The sequence below is a fragment of the Zonotrichia leucophrys genome, chromosome 9 (assembly GCF_028769735.1).
Source record: "Zonotrichia leucophrys gambelii isolate GWCS_2022_RI chromosome 9, RI_Zleu_2.0, whole genome shotgun sequence".
NCBI classification, from domain to species: Eukaryota; Metazoa; Chordata; class Aves; order Passeriformes; family Passerellidae; genus Zonotrichia; species Zonotrichia leucophrys.
Window position 1 is genome coordinate 12,987,796 of NC_088179.1, and position 24,028 is coordinate 13,011,823.

The 24,028-nt window shown below is 35.7% G+C and overlaps 1 protein-coding gene across 22 annotated transcripts in view; it reads right to left on the minus strand.

Annotated features, from left to right (window-relative positions):
- Window positions 1–24,028, minus strand: part of DLG1 (discs large MAGUK scaffold protein 1) — a 140,415-nt gene that overhangs the window by 4,029 nt on the left and 112,358 nt on the right. For 6 of the 22 annotated variants that reach the window (XM_064721536.1, XM_064721531.1, XM_064721549.1 and 3 more), the window contains 9 exons: window positions 22,039–22,153; window positions 15,534–15,710; window positions 14,685–14,754; window positions 10,234–10,333; window positions 7,889–7,930; window positions 6,334–6,369; window positions 4,747–4,797; window positions 3,233–3,334; window positions 2,819–2,991 (listed from right to left, as the gene is read on the minus strand). In XM_064721536.1, the coding sequence (XP_064577606.1) occupies window positions 2,819–2,991; window positions 3,233–3,334; window positions 4,747–4,797; window positions 6,334–6,369; window positions 7,889–7,930; window positions 10,234–10,333; window positions 14,685–14,754; window positions 15,534–15,710; window positions 22,039–22,153 (866 nt within the window). Of the gene's footprint in view, window positions 1–2,818; window positions 2,992–3,232; window positions 3,335–4,746; window positions 4,798–6,333; window positions 6,370–7,888; window positions 7,931–9,508; window positions 9,543–10,233; window positions 10,334–14,684; window positions 14,755–15,533; window positions 15,711–22,038; window positions 22,154–24,028 lie in introns of all 22 variants that reach the window. The other 16 variants (XM_064721544.1, XM_064721535.1, XM_064721545.1 and 13 more) reach the window with 7 other exon arrangements.

Below are 24,028 nucleotides of genomic sequence, written 5' to 3' on the forward strand. Positions count from 1 at the left end.
AGCACACCACCAGCATTTTTTATTTTGCTTTGTTTTGGTACTAATTTGAGGATGCTTTGGGGAGGTGGCCATGTCACAGATGTGATTTAGAGAAGAGCCAGATGACTTAACTGGCATACCTGAGGGAGTGCCCACCCCTGCTGGCAGGGAAATATGCCACCATATTCAGGTGGAACTGCAGAAAAGCCCTTTCCTCTCCCAGGTACCAGCCAGTAAAAATACCACATTGGAGATGGTGAAAGGAATTTATTTGTGTTTATTTATTATCCATCTCTTGAGAAACAAATATAACTTGACCATTCCTTGGGCAGCTGGATGACAGTGTGGTAAGGCTGCTTTCCTCCCACTCTCTGTTCTCCCACTAAAAAGAATTTTCCAGCTTCATCTCAAAGGCTCCTCCTGTTCTCAGTTCCTTTCATCTAAGATATGCTCATTTCCACCTCACACATTTTTATTTCTTTCCTTTCTGAGTAGCATAGGATTAATTTTGCAGACTGTCATTTTAGAAAGCTACAGGGGAAGAGGAACTGAAAACCACTCCTGGGTGACTACATTAAAGAAAAACTTTTTCTTTATCAGGACACCAATGTGCATTGCAGAAATCTGTGGGCCAGGATACAAACCCACAAGTACCATATAACCAAAGGTTACTCATATCATACAACACCATTCCTGAACTCCTGGGAGATCATTCCTGGAAAAATGTCTGAAATTACTGACATGCTTCTGCTTCCTGGCAGAAGAAATAACTGGGATCATTTACATTTGGTGTCTTTCCCAACAAAATCAGAATTTTACTTCAGGAATTTTTAAAGAGAAGTGTTTTTTCCACATGAACAATATGTATGTCTGTTTGCTTTCAGCTGATGGTAGCTGTTTCCCAGATCCAGTCCATGGGTCTGGATGCCAACTGGTAACATTTAAAAAAGGTGTCTGTATGCCCTAGCAGAGTATTTTACATGTACTGATCTCTCCACATCTTTAAATGTGGCACATGCTCCAAGAACTGAGAATTAAGAGCATTATTTGAAAAAGGGACCAAGTAAAACACTATTTGCTGTGTTTGGCCCAACAATTTAAGCCAGGAGCCAAAGGGTGAAGGGCTAGAGAGCCAGCACAGTACCTGTGCTGGACCTTATGGGGTATAACCATGACAGTTCATTCCAAATCAGCAATGAATATGCATTAACTGCAGCCTCGAGACACAGATTTGCAAGCTGCTGATAATTCCAAAGGAAAGAAGATATGAAAAGTCTTTTCAAGTGAAGATATGAAAGACAAGGCTATTTTAGGAATACTGTTTCCAGTTCTTTTGGGGTAATAGCAGTAACTTCTGCTCTGTCTTCTCCTAAACTGATTGCAGATAACTTGGAAATGATCTTTTGTATCCCAGCAATAAAACCCACTGAAAAGACTCATCTTTTCAGCAAGATGGAAAAGAATACAAGGATGGGAACAATTTCAGATCAACCAGTCTGCAGCCCTGTCATGATTTTGAAGTACAGTTCTGAAGGATAGGCCATTGTTTCCCAGAAAATAATGTCAGCTGCAACTCAGAAATTGCTGCATCTACCCAAAGTCCCATGGTGCCTATGCAAGAGATTTGACTGCATGGAGACATCTGCTAATACTTTGTTCTTCATGTCCATTTATGAAAGATTCATAGCAATTTTGTACCTTACTAATCCCCACAGATGGACAAAAGAAGAGAGTCAATTTCAGGTCCAGGATGGATCTGAAGGATTGTATTTGTGCTACCAAGTAAAGTAAATGCCAACAGATTTATAATGTCTAAGCTATTCAATAATTTCATCATTTAACCACAAATGATTGTTTCACAGCTTTGTTCAGCCTCCAATACAAAATACTGTTCATTTACTTGAACAATTCTGTAATTAATATTATTTTCTTTCCTTTTCTCACTCTATCCCACAGGGCCAGGTTCCATTCCATATGGTGACAAAGACAAGAGAAGAAAACATCATTTGCCTCACAGAATCTCACTGTGTTTGCCCTAGTTTTGCTTCCAGTAAATTCAGTTGCCAGAAATAGCAATACTCACCTATTTGGTCAAAATGGACCACAGAGTCAGCAGCAGAAAAACTCTCATCAACTCAACATGAAACATTTGCAAAAAAAAATTTCACCACATGATTTTCTTTAAGACAAGCACCTTATTCTCAGGAATACATTTCCCTTTTCCAACTTTTTTTTCAGACAGATCAAGTCAACTTCAGTAAGACTTTAGAAATAATTAGAATTTGCAATAAATAGTTAATTCAAATCACTTTGGGATAGAAACTGTAAGGTAATACTCAAAATATATGGGTAGTTATAGAAAAAAATACTTATAAAATTGAATTCTTTACATTTACTCTCTTCTCTTTGTTAGCTAAAACCATGAGAAGCACAAAGAATAACATTTTTTTTAAGTTTTCTTTTGTGCAGGTCTATGTCAAGAGGATCCTCATATTAATTAACTGCACCAGCACTACTCTTCATTAGTTAATGATCTGTGTATGTGAGCTAGGCTAATTAGCCTATAATTGTAGTTATTTCTTCGGCATTCTCTTTAAATGAGAGGGTTTACAACATTATGGTTGCTTTTTTTCCCCAATTTAATCATGACGCTTTCATTATTCCAAAGCTTCATTATTTCCCTAAATGCATCTGTGACAATGCACTTTGTTTCTAGCCTTATACAAATTCCTTTAAAAGTCAGAATGTTCCTAATGGCTTCTTGCCATTCTTCTCTTTCTCCCTGTCAGCACAGGCATATAATCAGCTCAGCAAATGAAAGCAAGTGGCACTGATTTACCTTTTCTGCTACTTCTCGCACTGATTGGACGCTTGTTCCATAAAGGTGATTATTGTACTGGCCAGCTTCAATGAATTTGTGATCCTGAATATCCTTCTCCATTTGCTCTCGAGAAGTGACAAAATGGTAATCACGTCCATCCACCTCATAATCTCGTTTTGGTCTAGTAGTATCTTTAAATATAAACCAGTAGTTTTTAAAGCAAAACAAAAAACAGTGACTTTTTTTTTTTACAATATCCAAAAAGCCTCCATTTATATTGCAAAATTGTCACAAAGAGATTGCTATTAAGATAGATCTAAAAAGTTTAAACAATATATTAACTTTTTTTTTAATCCAACATACAGAGGATGTCTATAAAAAATTAAGAGAAAAATATAATATAAAATTGCTTTAGTATTTGTGGAGACTTACGTGGAACACATGAGCCAAATTTGTCTGGAAATTCTGAGATCAGGTCATCATTTATTCTGTCTTTCATGGGTCCCAAAACAATCACAGGTCGAGTGTAACTGACTAATAAACATAAAGGAATAATGTCAGTTGTATTTTATATGATGGTTAAATTTTAAGAGTTCATCCAAATAAGCCCTCTCACATAGCAATGATTTTAATACTTAGAAGAATAGGTACTTCTAAAGAGAATAGAAACACACTGAAGAACATCAATCAGTGAATACCATAGTCACAGTAAGATGTTAGACTTTCACTCTCAAATCTTCATTCTCAGTGATTGAAAATGAGTCTCAAATTATGAAGCCTTTGAGAAAAAAAACCTTCTCACAAACTAACATCCTAAATTCTAATGGAAAAAGGAAGGAGGAGAGGTTTGAAAATCTTTTCAATTCAAAGAGGCACCTAAGCAGCAGCGCAGTTCATAAAACTCTGTCTGTGTTGGGAGAAGCTTCTTTTCTCCTAAGGCCACAATTAAGCACTCACACACAAAATGATTCAGTATAAATAGTTTCTGTAACTATTAACACCCTTACAAAATTAAGTGTAGTACCTTTTGAAAGTAGTTTAATTATTTATAATAAAGGGATTTTGGTTGAAAATTAAGTTTAAGCAGATTATGTCTAATCACACTGTAAGAACCTTTAAGACAATAATGCCTAAGTATGTTGCCACGATCAATTTCAGCAGTACAAATTTTAATTTTAGGTTCAATCTTTCTGCACAAATAAGTACCAATTAATTTAAGTCTGTCCTATTAAATATATTTTAATTTGACTCAGAGCTATTTCCTTTCAATTGTATTACTGTATTTGCAAGAGGAATGTCTTGAATCCAGTATCTATTAACTTATAATTAAATAACAAACATCTCTGCTGTTTCTCCCTTTGTGAGCCTCTCAGGTGAGAGGAAACCATTCCACTGGAAATCAGTAAAAAGCAATTTTTTTAAATGCAAGTGTGAGAAAATATTTTCTCCTAGTGATTTCCATTTCATTAAATTTTATTTTTTTCTGGAAAAAATCCCTTGGCAATTATTAATGAAATTAGCCATATAAGAAAACCATACAGAAATGGGAGACTGATTAGAGACATTTCAATTGAAGTTGGTAAGTAGACAAATGATCTATTCACATGCTTTTTGCTGTGCCAGAAACAATGAGAATGCTAAAGCAATATGAAACAGAAGAAAACTATAATTTATGAGGTTCTCACTGACAAAACTGTTAAGCATACTGTATGTTCCTTCCACAATATAAACCACACAGAATTATTGAAGTAGCACACCTTTGGATTCTGCACTAAATAATTCAGAGATTTTATTTAATAATTTATGCCTTTATGATTTATTCATTTGAATAACAGCAAGTTTCAACTTTAAAAGGGTGAAGAAGTTTATCCTGGTGCTTAATACATAAGGGCACGCAAAGCATTCTAACAATTAAGATTATTTCATACTGAGTGAGAGCTACAAACCTTCTTGTTGATTGACTGGTTCATATGACAACACATATTCCTCCTGGCCACCTAAAATGTAAAGGCAAAGACACATCAATGTATTTTTTTCCTAAAGGAGCATAGGGAGTCATTCCATGGACTATGATGATACAGACACTGCCCAGCAATATGCATTACAATGATGCTGATGAGGGACACCTTTCAAGAGCCATGAATTCTAGACCTCACAAAGCTAAGCCAAACACTGAGCTTTAAAGCATAAGACACAGAGAATAGAAAGAAGTTCCTGGTGTAGCTGGCATGTCAAGCTGGCATCGAGCACAAGAGAATTTCCAAGCATTGCTGAGGTGCTGCTCCTCACGAGTCCTGGATGCAAGGCATGCATGCTGTCATTCACTGCTAGAGCAATGCCTCCTGCATTGGGAACGCTCTCCACACTCTGCAGCCAGCATTTACAACATTTTCCATATTTATACATGGCTGGCAACCATGTATGTCAAGGTGAACAGATCTTCCATTAACTTGATCGTGAATTGGCATTTCCATAGACATCATCAGCCACTGTAATTCTACCAAGAAAGCTATCAATGGATATACTAAACAACTACTGTTTTATAAATTAATCTTTAAAGACAAAGTTGAAAGCAAATAATGCTTTGGATTGTTCTCAGCTCCAGGAAGCACATTAGCAGTGAATGAAACTAAAATAACAGAATCTTGAATTTTGACAGCTGCAGGCTTTTTAAATGTTAGTGAAAGCATTTGAAATATACCTCAGTTGCCATCTCTCTAAAAGATTGCTTCTAGTCTAACACGATATCTCTGAGTAAAATTTCTTTTATTGAAATAACTAAAAATTAACTGAGACAGCAGAGAATTTATAATTCTGAAGACACAAGCTCAAATTACATGACATTGCTTTGAACTGAAGAAAATACAGTCCTCCAATATTTCAATTCTCTAGTTTTGGAACGTTCTTTGATGTTCATAAGCCATACTTAAAACAGGCAAAGGAACATACAAGGCTACACCACAGTTTATGTAGAAACAGAAGGCAGATGAAGGCTTTTATAAATGCATATAGAGCTTCTATATATCTAGTCTCTATTTCAAAGCAAATGCAAAAAGATATTTAAAATCTAAATATTACAATTTCATTAACAGAAATATTTCTCTTATTTTGCAATAAATTTGCATTTAAACTGTCCTACAGCAATACATGCAGGAAGACTTTAATTTCCTGAATTGTTGCAATTGAGGAATACCTTAAGACAGACACAAAACCATGCAACCTGTACATTTTAATATCTCAAAAAGTTACTCATGCAAATGGATTTTAGAAGGACAGTATATACTTTCAGAACCCTTTTTAGGCTAGGGAGAGGAACAGGGAATCACCAACTATCAACTCATCTATGAAAGATCGAGCTCACACAGAATTAGATACTTCTTTGGAGAAGTCACATTGCTATAAGGTCAAAGAAGAGTTATGCAAACTACTAAAGAGATAAGAACAAGTAAAAAGCATCCCCTGATTGAGGGCAAAAAGTATATAATGTCACTGCTTTTCAATTCTTTGGAAAAATTAGTATTAATAGAATGAACCTTTTGAACAACCGTACTCATCTGTAATCAAGATAACTTTCATATTAGACAGCAGTAAGAAGAGATTAAAAGAATATTTTAATAAAAAATGCTCAGAATTACACATTGAGATAAACAAATCCATGACATCCATAATAAAATCATGGCTTCGCAAGTAACAATAAAGTAAAATACTAACTAGTAGAACCAATAACCAGCTTTAAATGTAAATAAAGCTAGCTCTCAGAAAAACTTTGGAAGTGAAGGAAGAGAGGGAAGCAGCAAATTTATGAAGAAACAGACATGGTTAGATAGTTTTGATGGTGTGTCATTAAAAACTATAAAAATTTCTGTTTATCAAAGGCAACTTCCATATGTGCTCAATTCTGTGTTATTCTCAGGGAACACAGATGCCTCCCTCAATTAGTTTCTTTTCAATTACAGTCTGCAACAACACCAGCATTTTGCATACATGTATACACATTCTCTTCTTCAGTGTCATCATCTGGAAGAAAATATGTGGCTCATTACCTCTGAAAAGATCGACAGCCAAACAAATATATCTGTTAATGAACCACCTTCCTTATTATCCTGACATAAATTAGGTATTTCTGCAGTGCCCATTACACAGCAGGCAGCCAGGAGCTGAGCACTGAACCATTGCATGACTTTCACTGCTCCTTCTTTTCATGTTTGTCTTCATGCTTCCTATTGTCCAGCTCTGCTCTACCATGGATTCCAGCTCTAGTCTGCAGCCTTGCTGGGAGCTGGGATTCCAGTCCTGGCAAAGTGGGATTCCAATCCCATGTCAAGCACAGCAGAGCAGCACCATGCAGCCTGTTACCCACCATGAGCATGGAGTGCCACTGCAGCTGGGGAATAGCAACCACTACTGGAGCTGATGCTAGCAGTAAAAGCAAACTGAGTGTGCTATTCAGAGACACTATGTCTCCAGGAAGAGAGAGAACTAGCATGCTGATTTATCAAAACTGACTCCAGCACTGAATGTGTGTCGTATGCTTTGAAGACAGTTCATACTAAGCACCCACACTTGACAAAATAAATGAGCTGAAAGCAAGGGTAAATACATGTTTGCTTATCTGTACTTTCATTGAAGTATATACATATTAAATCTGAGTATCAGTTGTGAAAAACTTTAGATACTTATGGCATTATTTAATGGATTACACAGTTTGGCTACACTTCCAGTATTAAGGCTCAGCTACATAAAATTGTATTTGTCAGCATTAAATTTACCCTTTAAATTTAACATGTTTAGCTAGCTTGTGTAATTTAAAAAAAAATAGTAGATTCAAATTAAGCTGAACTAAGAAAATCACAGACAACAATAAAAAATATCCATAAAGGAGGTTTGCAGTGATTCTAGGGAGTTTTTTAAAAACAAAGACATAGAACAATTTGCAGTACTCCACCAAATACACAAATACAGATTTCACCTGAAGCTGACTGGGAAGTTCTATTTAACATGTAAATACCCAGAAAAGACAGACAAACAAAACCAAAGAAAGAGCTGCAAAACAAGGGCTCGAATAAACAAAGAACTTAAAACACTTACGGTAACTACTTTCACTATCGCTGGCATTAGAGGTTACATGCTCTGAAATTGCAACACAATGGGAAAAAATAAGGAACATACACCAATGGCATGAGTCAAACAAAAAGAAAATCGACAAAAAGTAATCCAGATGAACGACAATACTCATATCAAAGTGCTGAAATCAATACATACTGCATATAAAAGTTTTAACGTACTTCTCATAGCTCTCAGGATCAAGCTTAATTTCATATGAAAGGAATTGATGTTAATAAAAAGAAAAACATTAAATAGCACATAAAATAAGATTACAAAAAGTACACTAATTCATAATTCACATGTAACCCTGCAATTTTTAAGTTTTCACCTCAGGATGAATTATGTTGTGTAAAAACCTTGGGATTATGCATTTCAACTTTTATGCAAGCAATTTATTGATTACATTTAGTCTCATGTAGAGAAAAAGCTGGATTAAATTAGAGGAAATATAGTGCAGCATGTAATACAACTTGCATTAGGTATGATAAGGCAGTTTTTAAAAGTCTGTGCTGAAAAACAGACAAGAAACATGTTCTGTTTATAGAAGAGAATCATCTAGAGATATTTCTGGACCATATTACATAGTTCAAACTAAGTATGATCATAAGGCCATAAAGGCTGCTTATGATTTTATGTTCTAAACCATAGGGCCATAAATACTAAAGTTTTCTGGTCTAGACCAGGAATTCCTTTGAAAGTAGCCATTTCAGAATTGAGAAATGAATGTTACAGCTACTAGAATTCCAACTTCATGATTGAGGACAGGTACAGAAGTGCACTGACCCTTACAAGTAATTTCACAAACACTGTACCTTACAGTCATGCCTTGGGAAGAAATGCTATCCCTAATGACCCTTAGCCACATCCCTTTAGAGACTCCTTTTCCTATTGCATAAGTGCCTAACAATGGATGTATTTAATATCTGTGACAAAAGCAAGGTCTTGGCTTTTTTATTTGTCATTTTAATACACTTAGTGGGGGGGTATGCACACACAAACATTTCTGCTAAGAGTAGGCAGCAACTTTTGAATCTGACTTGATTCAAATAGAAATACAAGAAGTGCTTCAAGTCACCCTTATTAGCCCTTCACCTGGTCTAAAAGCATCATAAGTGTTCAAAACAGAAAAACTCTCCTGGCACTTGTTAAGGAAAAGTTGTGTTTGCTTTAAGTAGCTGTAAACATCAGAACCCTAGAGAGAGGAATGAAAACTGTTACTAGTTAAAGTAGCACGGCAATGGTGGTACTATTACTGGAAAGAGCCATAAGGTTATTTTTAAATAAATAAAAATACGAGGACAAGATATAAGTAACATTAAAAAATAATCACCAAATTAAAACACAGTACTGTTAAGGACAAACAAAAAAGCACTGGTAAGCTTCTGAAAACAAAAAAAATCTAATGTGACAGTCACATAAACTTTACATGTTCCTGAAAGCAAAAACTCCAAAAGATTACAAACTAGGAAAAGCTTATGAACCAGTTTTAGTTAACCTCCTTATGCCAGTGGAGCACCAATCTCAAAGAGATCTGTCCAAAAAAAAACGTGGTAATTTTTCAGATGGAGGTTAAAATAACTTGGGAGTATTTTGATCACTTACTCAGGCCTTTTGATCCCATGTCGTCAGGGACCTCCTGCAGAGTAGTCCCCAGAGGGCAAGCAATAAAAAGACAATCACAAAGAAAATAATTGTCAGTAATATATAAAATTGGCGCTACGACAGGAGACAGTTCCTAGAGCATCACAGGGAAAAATAAGTCTATAGAATTTGACTTGACTGGCACATGAAGTGCAATCAGTAATGCAAATGGCAGAGAACACAGTTTGTTTTGAACCTGCTCTGAATTAGGAAATTAATGCAACTCCGTTTTGAGAATACACTTTTTTTAACTGCTGGCAAGAACAATGAAAATCAGAGTAACCTCTCTTCATTAGGAAAATCCAATTAGAATGAATGACTTTGATAAACCAGTCTAAAGGGACTGATTTGAGAAGCTGGTACGCTCCATTATACTTTCATGAATACTGTGCTTTCTCCTCCAAGTCACAAACAGGGAAGCATCACTGACAGCACTGGAAGGCAGTTATCTCCTCCAGCTAGCCAACAGTATTGCGCAGTTTACTCCAAACTGGGATACTCTTGTGTTGAGTTTGATTTTCACAGCAAACAAAGGTTTGCCCTGGTTTTGTAGCCTGGTTTGCCAGTGGCACCAGGAGCTCCTCAGCCTGTTGCAGCTCATGAAACTGTCTCCATGGTAACACCCTAGTGCAGTCTAGCAGGCCCTTCTACTGTGCTTCGCTCTCCATGGAATGCCACATACTTACGGTCAATATCACTGGTTTCCTGCTCACTCTGGTCCTTGTTCTTGTAGAAGGGAAATTTTCGGGAAAAGAGGTTCTTTTTACGCTTGTCATTGAATGACTGCTGAAGAAGAGAAGGAGGGGCAAAACAAAGGATGTCTAATGTCTGTGTGAACAAAGGCCCAGAGCAGCAGCTTTGCGGAAGCTGACTCCTTACAACCACATTATGCAGTGCACATCTCAGCTTAACACTCATCTGCTCAGCTCACTAGAAACAGAGACTGGGATCATGGCTTTGCTCAGATCCTCCATGTTTCACATGCTTAGTAGTGAGAAAACTGGTTCATGCTCTAGAGCCTGACCTGTATTTCACAAATTTAGGCGTGCTATGAGTGTTAAAAGAAGTGGAAAACTAGGCTGCTGTAAGGTGGCCAAATCATAATGACTCAAAGTCAATTAAATCACTGATATTATCTCATTTGGGGGTTACAGAATTAAAAAAAAAAAAAAAAAAAAACCAAAAAACCAAGATGAAGCTTTTGCTAGCAAGTGATATTATAACAAAACATCAAAAGTATTGGGCAGTATTACCATCCAACTAAAAAAAGTCCAAAACTTGTATTAGTGTTTTACTATTGCAATTCATTGCGAATTCACTGAAAGGATTTACTCTGTTCTATGCAATTTTGCATCCTAATACGAAGATTAACTTGAAAAGACACAAGCTAATTTCTTTGGTTTATTGAGGCAATTATGTTTTTCAAGAGTGTACTTATAATTACCACATGAAAAACCCTGTATATCAAGGATCATGTTCAGCAACTTGTGACATTAACTGCTTGTGTTGCTGAAGAATTTCTGCATCTCAGTTGCTACAAACATTTCTAGAGTTACTTACATAGACATTTACATCCATATGAATATAAACTACTTTTGTGCTGCTTGTCCAAGTGATGGAGAGCATCAATGCATTTTCATTCCTATATATGTATTTCTATATGTAATTAGCACAAATTTTACTAATATCTGCCATATCTTCTGCTGAAGACATCATGTGACTACAGCACCTTTAATTTGATGTTCCAAGTCAATACAAAAACCTTAAAGTATAAATAAATCAGTAATGTTTTAATTGTAATTAACTAGAGCTAATACAGCTAACTTAAAATCAGCAGAAATTCCTTTCCATCTTTAGGCATGAGTGACTCATCTGACCAGTTTTGCAAAGACATAAAATTTGCCATATTTTTGTCATTTGGTTAGCAGAAAAAAACTACAGTAGAAAGGATGGTAAAATAGGAAAACACCCAACTTGGTCTTGAGACCCTGTGCCATAGGGGACTATTTGTTTCTAAGCTAAGCAGAGCCTATGTGCAGCAGGAAGTAAGAAAAGTGCCACAGAAACATCTTTTAAAAGGTATGGTAAAAAAGTCATGCATTCTAGACTCTATTAACAAGTGTTTCTAAAATTTGTAGCATGTTAGCTTTCAAGTAATTGTCTTTCTTCAGCCAATGCGAGCTCACATTCCTCTGTTATATGCAATGGAGTTGCAAAAAGGCATATAATCCTTTCTACCAGCATTAAGTATGGAATGAATGACAGTAATAAGTAGGGATCAAACAGGACAAAGCTTTTTCAAATGATGGGCCACATTTTTTGGTACAATTGAAAGAGAATGTCTGTATTTGTGCTCCTTTCCTGCAGTGCAACACAAAAGCTGCATCCTGCTACAGGACTGACAATCCTTCTGGCCAGACGTGCTTGGCAATAGCAGATACTTAAACTTCCAGTGATATTTCCATTACCAATGTTTTTAAAACCTTACTTAAAATTACAAGGTGTTAAAGAGGCACATGGTACCATGGGAGCACAATCAGTGACATTGAGCTCTGGAAATAACAATACTGTGCTAAGGAGGAAATCCATAAAACCTTTAATTGCCTTGCATCTGGGTTCGACTAAAACTGTTGTTCCACTGTAAAAACTGGTACATTATCAATCTGACACATAGACAAAAGATGAAGTTTCAAGCCAATCATATGCCTGCAGGAACCATACTTGGCACAGGCAAATTTTTATCTTATGGCCCTCTTGACCTTCTCTAACAGAAGTCAAATTCAGTGCAAATAATTTCTCACAACCAGGAAGGGTAATGTAATCTAGAGAATAAGGACAACAAAGAAATATGCCCAAAGGAGATCCTTCCTGAGTATACTGAAAAATACTGTAATGTAAATCCAAAAAATAAAAACTCACATCTCTAATTGTTTCATTTGGGCAAGTCCGTCAGTTTGGTAAAAGGAGACAAATGTGATAAAACTAAAATGGTTCAGTTTAGGTGAGGTGGTGATAATGGGGAATCTGTACAGTTAAAATAAAAGGACTAGCTGATTTACTGTGCTTCATAAAACATAATCAAGTTCTTCATTATAGTTTTGAAAATATTTCATAACAATTATTTTAACTTTCTGTACAGTAAGTCTTCCTGAGCTAATATGAAACTTTATATACTGCATGTATAATGGTCAGAGTCAGTTCCATTGCCAAAACAAAAGAGAAAATAAAAGTAATACTATACTGATTTTACATAAAAGATTAGCCAAAAGATTACTTTTAAAAGATATCATGATTAGAAAAAGGTAGAAGGATTTGCTTATTAGTTGAAAATGCATAGTAATTGCATTAAATTTTTCATAAGCCCACTGGCAATCATTGACAGTCATTACAAGCAAGAATATATTAAATCAGAAGCAGCACAGAAATAAGATAAATGTGTATATGAAAGGAACAAACAAGAATAAAATGTAACCATTTTTGCTCCAGATTTTTCAGGTTTCCTTACAATGAAAGGAACGTGGATTTTAATGTTAGCCATCGCTAGGATTCTTCAAGGTCTTAATGTAGAAATTTTCAAAAACTGTATAAAATTGGTATTTCATCTTGTTTATGGAGAATTAGCACACACAGACACAGGAAGGCACATGGTCCATGAGGACATGTATGGTGCAGTCAACTTACTGGGAAAATACAGAAGGAATGCTTCAAGGAGAAACTCTGATGTTAAAACATTTACAGCTGAAGCTAGAGACTGTGAACAGTGTAAGTGTTTGCAAAATGAAATGTTACTACAGAAAAGGAACTGCAGTTCTACATCAATGGCAAGCGTAGTTGCTTTTCCACTCAGTATTCCATGCATTTCTTTGGTGCTCTGTTAGCACACAGGGACTGTGCACCAACTCTGCTTTTGTCACAAAGCTACTTGAAACACATCAGTAATTAACTGTTTGCAGTTAATTGGTAGACACCCTCTAAAACCATGCAATTATCTTTCAAAGAACATGGTAACATTTGAAGAATTCCTTAGTGTACTGAAAAGAATCTGAAGTATTTAAGCCTCTCTTTATATGACTTCTAAAAAGCAAACTCAAATTACCATGTCACTTGATAATATTTTATTCCAATACCAAGCTACAAAAGCACCAAAACAGAAGAATACTGCCAATAATCCAGTAAATCTCCAGGGCAGTACCATAATTGTGAATCAGGAAGTAGTTAGAAATATTGATTTTCTTTTAAGTAAACACTTATAGGGCAAAAACATGACATTTCATTAATAACATAAATGTTTGCCATGTAGCAGAGGGACGTATATATGAATTTTAGAGTTTTTATACTTTGCAGTCCTACACTATCAGGATATAATACTGAGGCTTTAATATTTGATGTGCTTTCTGAAGTTATGAAAACATTGTGACTGAAATAAATTACTAAAATGCACTTGCGCATTACAATAATGACTAACCAATGCTACAGCATTAGTGCAATTAAAAATATAATCACTATTTAAGAAATAGCTTTCTCAGGAGCTAAAAGCACACTTCAGATTTTTTGAAATGGCAATATATTATTAATTTAATTTTAGATGTATTAATTCTTATATCTAAAATGCACAGGGCTAAGTCTTGAATGTACTAGTCACATAGTACTGGTAGAAATGGTAAGGTTGTAGAATTGTTTCTCAAATTTCAGAACAGCCAAAACATTGCAAAAAAGCCTCACCCTCAAAATAATAAAAAAAATTGGCTGCTGTGCCATTATGAAATGGCTATAATTTTACTCTTACTACTTAAGTAGCCTCACTTCTTTCTCACTACTCATTCCCATCACATGTACTGTGACAGAAATCACATCTGGTGCAGAGCTGTTACAAATGGCACGATTCAATACCTGGTCAGGATACAGAGCTCCTGCTACATTACAGTATTAGGAAGCATATATATTTCTATGCTAATCCTTTAAATAATTTGCAGTGTTTTGGCAATTAAAGTCTGCTTTGGTGCTCAGAATTATTTAATTTCTATTTGACAGAATTTACTCTTTTCACTCAAATCTGAAAGTGATTCTCCACACACAAAATCGCAGAAAAATGTTACCATTCACAATGCCAGGTGTAATTAACACTAAATTAACTCACCCCTTTATCTCCTCTTGTTTTGGAATTGAATTTCACTGTCTTCAAACGGGCTCGTTCTTTTTTCTCAACTCTACCACAAAAACACACACAAAAATGTCAGAAATCAGCAAAACTGCAGAACTTCAAGTTAGCACTTGTTATAGCAGAAGCGTATTGGTGTACCTTTTGTATATTTTATTGCTTATGACACATTCAGAAAATGGAAGCCTGCTAATGGAAAACTGTTATTTCTCAAGTGATGCTCTGTGGAATTATTTGGAAGTATATTATTTGGAATTATGAGGAAGTATTTTGTGGCTATGCATGTTCAATAAATCCAGAGAGTGCAAAGAGGAAACACAATATAGTAAGTGAACAGCCTCAACTATCAATCAATAGCAGATACTAAGATTCAGAGCACCTAAACTCTTCTTTGAGACTCCAGTATGCCAACAAAAACCTCATCTCCATTGGCTACCAAAGAATGTTTTTCCAGTTTTCCATGTTCTGGGTAGAAAGAATTCATGATAGTGTCATGACTTGAATAAAATTCATTGACACTTTGCACCTTTTCATACACAAATGGATAATCATCTGATATTAAACCCACAGCTTACAGTGAGAACAGAGGTGGATGTGGACCACCTTTATTAACTTCAGCACACAACTCCTAGGGCTAAATGGGGTTTTAATGAACCTTTCATTGAGTAAATGAGAATTCTACTACAGGTTACTTAAAAACAAAAGAATCAAACAAGTGGCTGATGTGGTACAGAATTAACATGAAAGAGAAAAGCATATACAATATATGTATTAATGAGATCAGGTGTTTAATAACAGACATCTCCAAGTCAATGAAGTGAGCCATACCTCCGTTTGCTTGGGATAACTCCAATTTCATCACTTTCTCCATCTGGAGTTACCTGCCGTGCTTGCCACCATTCATCATCAGAAGCATTAATGACGTGGAGAATATCGCCAAATTTGAAGTTCAGTCCTTGACTTGGGAGGCCACTGTCTTTAGTCTTGTCATAATCAAAAAGAGCTCTACATTGAAAAGAAAGAATTAAACATAGAAAAAAGGCAAGAAAAACCAGGAGAGTATGAATAGCACAAAATATGAAGCAAGCTGCCTGTGCTATTCATAAATTATTGCATCATTCTGACAGGTACTTACAAGAAGGCTCAACACTCTCTCATACACACACAGAATGTGTAGTACAGTACCCCCACACACTTCTAAGCTTTAATGAATGTGAAAATACTTGATCCAGAGCAAACTTCTAGTGCTTTACAAAAGCTCTACAGGAGACACCTACTGCAATTCAATAAGTACTTCGCACAGAGCAAGTTACATGTCAGCCTAGAATAAAAAATGATAAGCAAGTATTTAAAGCATAGAGCACAGTCAAAATTCTGTAAAGTACACTTCCATATCAAGTTATAAACTATTTAGTAATTTAGTACAGTTTAGTACTGTCTTTAAAATAAAAGTCAGTATCATCAGTATATTGCTCACAGGAAAAATAACTTAAGAAATATGACCTGCTCACCACTTTGTACCATAGTACCCAAAGGCAGAGAACCTTAAGCACATTCTTTTAGGAATTTCCTGACCATTTCGAGAGAATGTCACCCTTTTTCCTAAGGTAAGCCTGTTTTCAAATAAAAGGCACTCACAATACCTGAGCAGCAGCTGCATGACTACAGTTTTATTAACTTTTCCTCTGGCAGCAACACTGGTTTATGCAACTGAATCCTGTTCCCCTTTTTGCTTAAGAAAGCACAATTGTCTGGAAAGGCACATGGTCCACCATGATATGGAACTGATCTAGTTTACAAGTCATATCTTTTCTGCCTTTTGGATCATTTTCTACCTGGACAAGTTCCCTGAGGAAATGAAGATATCTGCAGTCTGTTTCTCCCTGGCGCAGCTGAGGGTTTAATGAGGACATGGAAATGAAAGATGACAGGAGTCTCTTAGCAAACAGCAAGAGATACTGCTCAGGTTCTGCCTTCTAAAGGACTTCTTTCACATTTGAAAATAGTTCATGAACCTCACCTATGTGAAATAAATGCTTGCATGACACAGTTCAAAAAATCCTCAACATTATTTAATCTGCCAAGCTCACGTGCTGTCAGTGCTGCACTTTGTGAACAATACCTGAATTGAACTTACTCGATACCAAGCCAAAACAGTACCAAGAGATCACACTGTGATGATATTAAAGGGTGTCATTTTCCTTGTCCAAATTCAGCTTGTTTCTTCATTCTGAACACTGGTCTTACATACCTTTTTCTGCTAGATTTTTAATATCACAGAAAGTCAAAACCTGTTTGCTCCAAAATGTTCTTCAGCTCTGTAAATTTTGCTTCCTCAAGCACTGAGTGATCTGTATGTGTTCATAACCAATAACAAGTTGTTTACAGGGAAAAAACTCAAAATATTCTGTCATACCAATTCATTTTCAGCATCTACTGCAAAACCAGAGCTGCTTAAGACAACATACCTTTCTTAGGCTATAAAATATTTTTAAAAAAATCCTAAAGGATTAAAGGTTTTAATGAAGATTTTTAGAATGTCTAAAAAAAAGACAGAAATTTTTAAATGGCTTCAAAATGTTGAAGAGCCTTATACTTAAACAGAGATTAAGAACCTTATACTTGAATCTGCAGTACCTTTGGTTTAAATTTATAAGCAAATTCAGACCTTCAAATTTGAAATACCTTGGAGGTTGAAATACCACCTTCCTTAGCAGTGCAACCTTCGTAATAAGATATTTTGGGTTAATTCCACAGCATACTTAAGATAGATATCCTGATTATTTTTAAAAAACTCAGATTTTGATTTTATTTTTAATTTTTTTTTCCATAGCCAAAATATTGCAGGTAAGAAAATGATACAGATGGAAAGTAGCTATTCCTCCATATTTATTCTGCACGTTTGTTCAACACTCTGGACAAATGTAATTTCATATCTCAAAATAAACTGCACATAATCCAGTATGTACTTTCAATGCAGATTCAAGTTGTATACATTTTCACTGAATTAATTACATGCATCGTGACATTTATTTCCTGAGATTTCTTGTTAGCATTCAAGCAATGATTTTCACCAGCTCCACTTTTTACTTCTATTTTTGAGTTTGCATATAAATTTATAAAAGCTGTGCGCTTGGCCTAACAGCATTAACATATATGTTGACTGCATGAGAAAAGACGCTCAGGAGTGAAATGGAAGCAGAAATGGATAAAGCCATTATTGCCAACTTGCGCTTTTCCCACAAGATAAATGGTTACACTGAGCAGGTTTTGCACAATTAAAGGCAGTTTCATCAAACACATTTTCTCTGGTAAAGTCACTTCAAGAAAAATAATTTTATTGGGCAAAAAAGTCAAAGCTGATGAAAATAGTTGTATAAAAAGATCATTTAGGGTGTCACATAATAGTGACCAAACTATGCAGCTAACATTTATTGGAATACCACTAACTGCTAATGATCCTATAAATGACCTCAAAAGCAAACAGAATTAACAAGAATATCTTTTGATTCCAAGTGACTAACATGGCTTTTCCTCTATGCCTGGCACATCATCAACCAAGAAATCACTTCACAGCCCAGATGATGCAGTTATCTACAAGCTGGAATATAAAAAATATGGTTCTATTAACTTCCTGCATGGGGACTTTCATTACAGATTAAAAATGCCATGTATACATTTAGTTATTGCAAATTATAAACACAAATTAACTTAAAAATAAATTTAGCAATCCTCATCAACTGTTGTTTTGAATGCAGATCCATGATATTTACTGTAAAGTTTTATTTGAGTTTAAATGGAAAGTCTTAAAAATATTTTCTAGAGAAAGCACCAAGTCCTCTCTTTTATTTCACTTTGCATTACTCAGGAACCCAAGAGCACTGAAAAGGTATCTCAGCTCCTTCACCCATAAGTCTAGAGAAATTGAAATTAGGTTGCATATTTCATGAGTGTTTATGCTTCAAAGCCAAAAACGTAATGGCTGTGTAACAAAGCCAAATTTTCCAGAGTATCTTTTTACCTGCCACACTCATTAGTTTCAGTGTCATAGGCTGTTGACCAAATTCCACCAAAGCATTTCTTCAATAAACAAAGCAACCAGGAATTCCTTCAGCAAAAGCAGCTCTATGTTCAATTTCATTAAAAATTAATTAATTTTACCACTTCACAATAAATGAAGGTCAGCTTGTAAAGAAGGTTCTCTTTTTCTGAGTTTTTGGGAAAGTTGTTTGAAACTTACTGTTTGAAATCTGAGAATACCATAAAGAAGGCAGCAGACAAGTACACTTAGCCTGCTGCTAATAGCAAATCTTATTTTTCCAAAGGACTTAGGTAAAATTTCTTAGTCATTGTAAAACTGTTAAGTTTCTTCAACGTGGAGACAATCATTTTTTGCTGTGATTCAAGCACAAATCAGTGCCATTGTTTGAATTTGGAATGTACTGTGCTGATCAGAAAAATGCACAAAGGTAAATGTAATTTTTGATTTTGAATGCTGCACACATTGCAGACTGAGACTTGCCAGAAGATAAGATTAAATATGGAACAGATTTACTCTCACTCCATGTGTTATCACAGAAACTTGATACCATGAAGGTATCTCACATGTGCTTTTAGAATCTCCAGGTGAGCATATATATCTATATAGACATAGATCAGATGCAAACCCAGAAACATTATGAGAGAATCTGTCACAGAACAAAGACCAGAAGAAATATAAAGCAAAATAAGAGAAGACACATCAGTACATCTGAATTAGCTGGGGACAGGGGGAGTGGTGTGTGGGGGACAGTAGGACATGCAAATGGAGTCAGCTGCTGCTGAATTGCTCTATTTGGATTGCTCTCCAAGGGCTGTTTTCCAAATTGCTGTGCATCATTTTTTGATATAGATACAATTACAAAGAAAAATCTGCCATTTTACTCCAAATTGTATTTTTGGGCAAACACAATTGCCTTTTCCTTAATATTACATAATACCAAAAAATGCTGTTTACAGGCAGACTAGTTTTAAAGATATCATGTTTACAGGGATACAATGATCTATCTGATTTTATTTCCTAATTTGATTTTGAGAAAGCAGCAGAGATGATTTTCATGGTATTTTTATTTAATAGCTTTTCTGAAATTGTGATTGAATGCCTATAAACATTTTACTGGTGGATTTACCATTCAATTCAGCATTTTGTTACATAACTGGCATCCTTTAAGGCATATCCAAAACCCAGCACTATTGAAAAAAGATATCTGAAGTTATTAAAGTTGGCTTTGAATTTAATTAAAAGTACAGTATGACTATACCAGAGTGACTTATAATAAGAAATAAAGTGGGTAAGTAACATGTTCTGTCAGTATCTAGCAATATGTGAAAATATTCATAAAAGTTACTTCAATGGGGTCAAAATTACATCAGAAACAAGACAGAACAGATGAGAACCCTTTCTGTGCATACTAAGCTGCCTCCCAGTATTTGGCAGCTTTTGGTGTGATGACACAAGCAGATCCCAAAAGCCCTAGCAGCACCCTCTGTAAAGAGATGTGGGTAGAAAAGTACTTTTGTTGAGAAATTTTTGCATTTTAGATATTTGCACTGACTTATACCAACACTGAATATTGAGCCTCAAAAACTTTCAGTGAAACCAGTTCCCACAAGGCTTCTGCCAGCAGCCTGGAGAAGGCTGCAAGTTCTGCAGCAGCTGGCAAAGTCAAAAGCTCAACAACTTCCATCAGTAGAATAAAAGCCACATAAAGAGAAACTGCTTGTCAGTGGGTCAAAATATCAGATATGTGAACATGAGCATAAGGGGTTTAGAACCTAATCAGGCTATAGCTGACCAAGCAAAATAAAAGCATTTGGAATTGTTTGGGCTTAGGTATATGATGAGAGCTAAAGCAATAGATCTTGGGATTATGGAAATGAAGATCTTGGCACAATATCCATATGTACACTTACCTACCTGGAAATTCAAAGATATGGGTAACTGTGGTATTAAGCACTGACCCTTACTATTTAAGCCATTTATTTTTAGAGATTTAAATTTTGACCCCCAAAATATTTAAGACAAACAGAAGAAGAAAAAAATGTAGGCTCAGATCTGAGAAAACAGAATCCAGCTACTAAAACAATAGGTCAAAACACAGAAACTACCTGCTAGAGTCAAGCTAAACAGAAGCCCTGTGAGTATTTAGCTACATTTGTGTCAAGCATTCAGAAATATTCCAAAGGACCGTGACTTTCCTCAGCATCAATGCAATTACTCAGGGAACTGCTTGGTGTATGACCTGCTTCCCTTCCCACAGCTCAGCAGACAGAACACACCATGAACAAAGCACCATCAGCTTTCGATGGGAAAAGTCAACAGCACCTGAGCCTGCTTACTTTTTGGAGGTAAACTGGTGAGGTCCTACAACATTTTAAATCACGTTTAACCCAAACACCAGAACTACTTGAAGGCTTACCTGCTCTATTGAAACATTCTGGCTCCTACCAAGAGGCTACTGACTCAATCCAGAGATGAGCTGATTTGAAGAACTCAAAACCCAATTTATTTTTTAAAATGCAATCCTTTTACCCACGTTCCATACTTGAAATGTTATGCTTTATCAGTACACGGTAACTGATGTAGGAGTTGAGTGACACATGAATAAGCTGCACACTGCCATAATTTCCTTGTGAAACCACCTATTTTCTCATCTGCTTCATGCTCTTATGTTTCCACTTCCTTTCAGCCTCCTTTATGTTTAATTTGATATGAATAAATTAATGAGTTATACTCAGTTCATTTGCTTTGCATTTTCTCTCTTGGTTACCATGGAAAAATATTCCATAACAAAATTCAATCGGATAGAGAAATAAGGTTCCTCAATAAAGCCAAGAAAACAACTAAAGTAATCTGAAGGAACTAAGATGGAAATCTGTCAAACATTAAGAAAGAGAAGACTATAAATTTGAACTCAAGTACTGAATAAGGGAGAATGTGAAGACTGCTGTCACAAAACCACAAACTGAACTAAGTTTTTAAGACTTGACATACACTGACTTAAAGAAGAAATATATGTTTTTGCAGAAGGATTATCATCTCTCTCAAATCAAAGGACAAAAAGGAAACAATAGCACCATTCTTCAAAGTTCATATAGAGTTCTCAGGGATATTACTACTTTTTCAACTATATTACATTAATCAGTCTAAATACAGCTTTATTTTTATTATATTTACATATAAGTATCCCTTTGTTAGTACTTGGTAAATAATTGTATGAAAGCCAAATACCAAAAGAGTAAGTCTAGAGAAAGCAGGAAAAGCCGGTAGCAATGCTATGAAAAAGATAATTACCTGACATAGAGGGATCTCTTCTGGCTGGTTCGCAAAGAGCCTGATCCTGAGCTAATGCTACTGTTCATCATCTGCTCCCGTAAATCATGGATTTTAGCTTCAAAACGACTGTATTCTGTAACAAAGACAGGCATGGCAATTAATTTCCTGCCAAATTTCAGCAATTAAACTGAAAGAAAATCTGAAATAATTTTGATTAGGCAAAGAAAATATACAAGAATATTATACTTCAAAATTCTGTGATTATAATCTATAGTTCACAGTAACTATTTTTTTCAAATGAAGACAAACATTTCTACTAATAATTATCAACTTCATAGTAATAAAAAGGCAGTTAGAGATTAATTTTAACCCATGACAGAAAGGAAACTTCAGAACATATATGTGAAATATATGTTTATAACCAAGAACTACATTTTTTAAATTTTAAATGTTAAGAAATAGAAATGAGAAATGTCTGTACTTCAAAATGACTGGATTTGATTGAGATAAAGAATTTAACACTACAAGGTGGGAAATAAGCAAAACATCTTCTGAAATAAGACCATATTCCTCTGAAAGCTCAGGAAGGAAAAAAAAATATCCAGAATTCTGGCATGAATTTCAGTCCACTTGTAAACGGCATTAGAGATTCAAATTGCCCCCACAGAATTATGTCCAATGTTAATCCTGGAAAAACGGATTGTGTTCTTAAGCAGCACCATGTACTAATAAAACTATGCTAAATGCACTTGATTTTAGCTACAAAGGCAGCCAGGAAAATTGCTTCTTCAGGACAAACATCTCCTGAAGTGAGGTACTTACATGCCGTCAGCATAAAATACGAACTCAGAGCAAATAAGTTTTTCCTTCAGCTGAATAGTTTGGACTTCAGGATCAAGAGATCCACTTGTAAACCCTTCCTAGTCAAAGGAAATGTTGTGCAGCCACCACCTTCCCCAGGAGACCACGTGATGCCAGATTATAACAAGTCAACACTGGCAGAGCCAGGGCGTGTGTGCCGCCAGCAGCTGCTGGAGCGGGCACTGAGCTCTCTCCTGAGCTGCACCCTCACTGCCTTTGGGCACCAGATTCTTCAGGAAGTGCATGACTGAGAAAGGACTCTAAAATAAAAAATCTTGAGAAAATGTCTAAACAAAGGTTCCTTCAACAGCCATCTAAAAACTGTGAATGTTTTATCGTATTATGTTCTGCAGCCCTTTCTCCCCACATACTCATACAGAGAGCACCGATAGCATCTATAATTAACCCTGTTCAGATTATGACAACATGAAGAGTCTCTTCAATAACCCTAACTTTTGTCCTTTACAAGCAAAAGCCAGTAGCTTTTAAGATACCCTAGTTTTTAAAATAGCACCAAGTGTCTGTTTACAAGTGAAGTTCAGATCAAACTCTTTACCAGCACTAAACCAAACAGCTGAGGTTGTTTGACAAGAGAATCAAAACCATTATTTCCACCACTACGGATGCTATCACTAATAACAAAAGAATGTAAGATGACAGGATAGTAACCAAAGAGGAATGTGAGAAAACAACATTTTTTAGAAAGCAGCATTCTTTAGGGGAAGGGCTCAGATGCAGTGAGAGAACAGCCCACTCCTGCTGTGCTACTGCTGCCCTGCAGGGCCTTGGGTAAGTCACCTCATTTTACTCATTTGTAATCAAGAAACTATAAACCTAAAAGATTTTTGTATGCCCCTGTGTGAAAGGAAAGCAAGCATGGAAAAGATCAGATAATCCCAGCCTTGTCCTACAGCTTGTTCAATACTAAAAATATCTGCAACTCTTTGTAATAGCTACTGGAAAAAATTCAAATTTCTGTATCATGCCATTTTATCGAAGAATCAGACTTCCTCCTATGCAGCACACAGATATAAGAGAGTTACCAGGGAAGCCATTTCCCAGTATTGCTTGACTCTATCCTATATTTCATCTGCTGGTCTTGCAGCTTCCTGAACTAAGTTAATTTTTCTCATCAGAACTCCTGGGA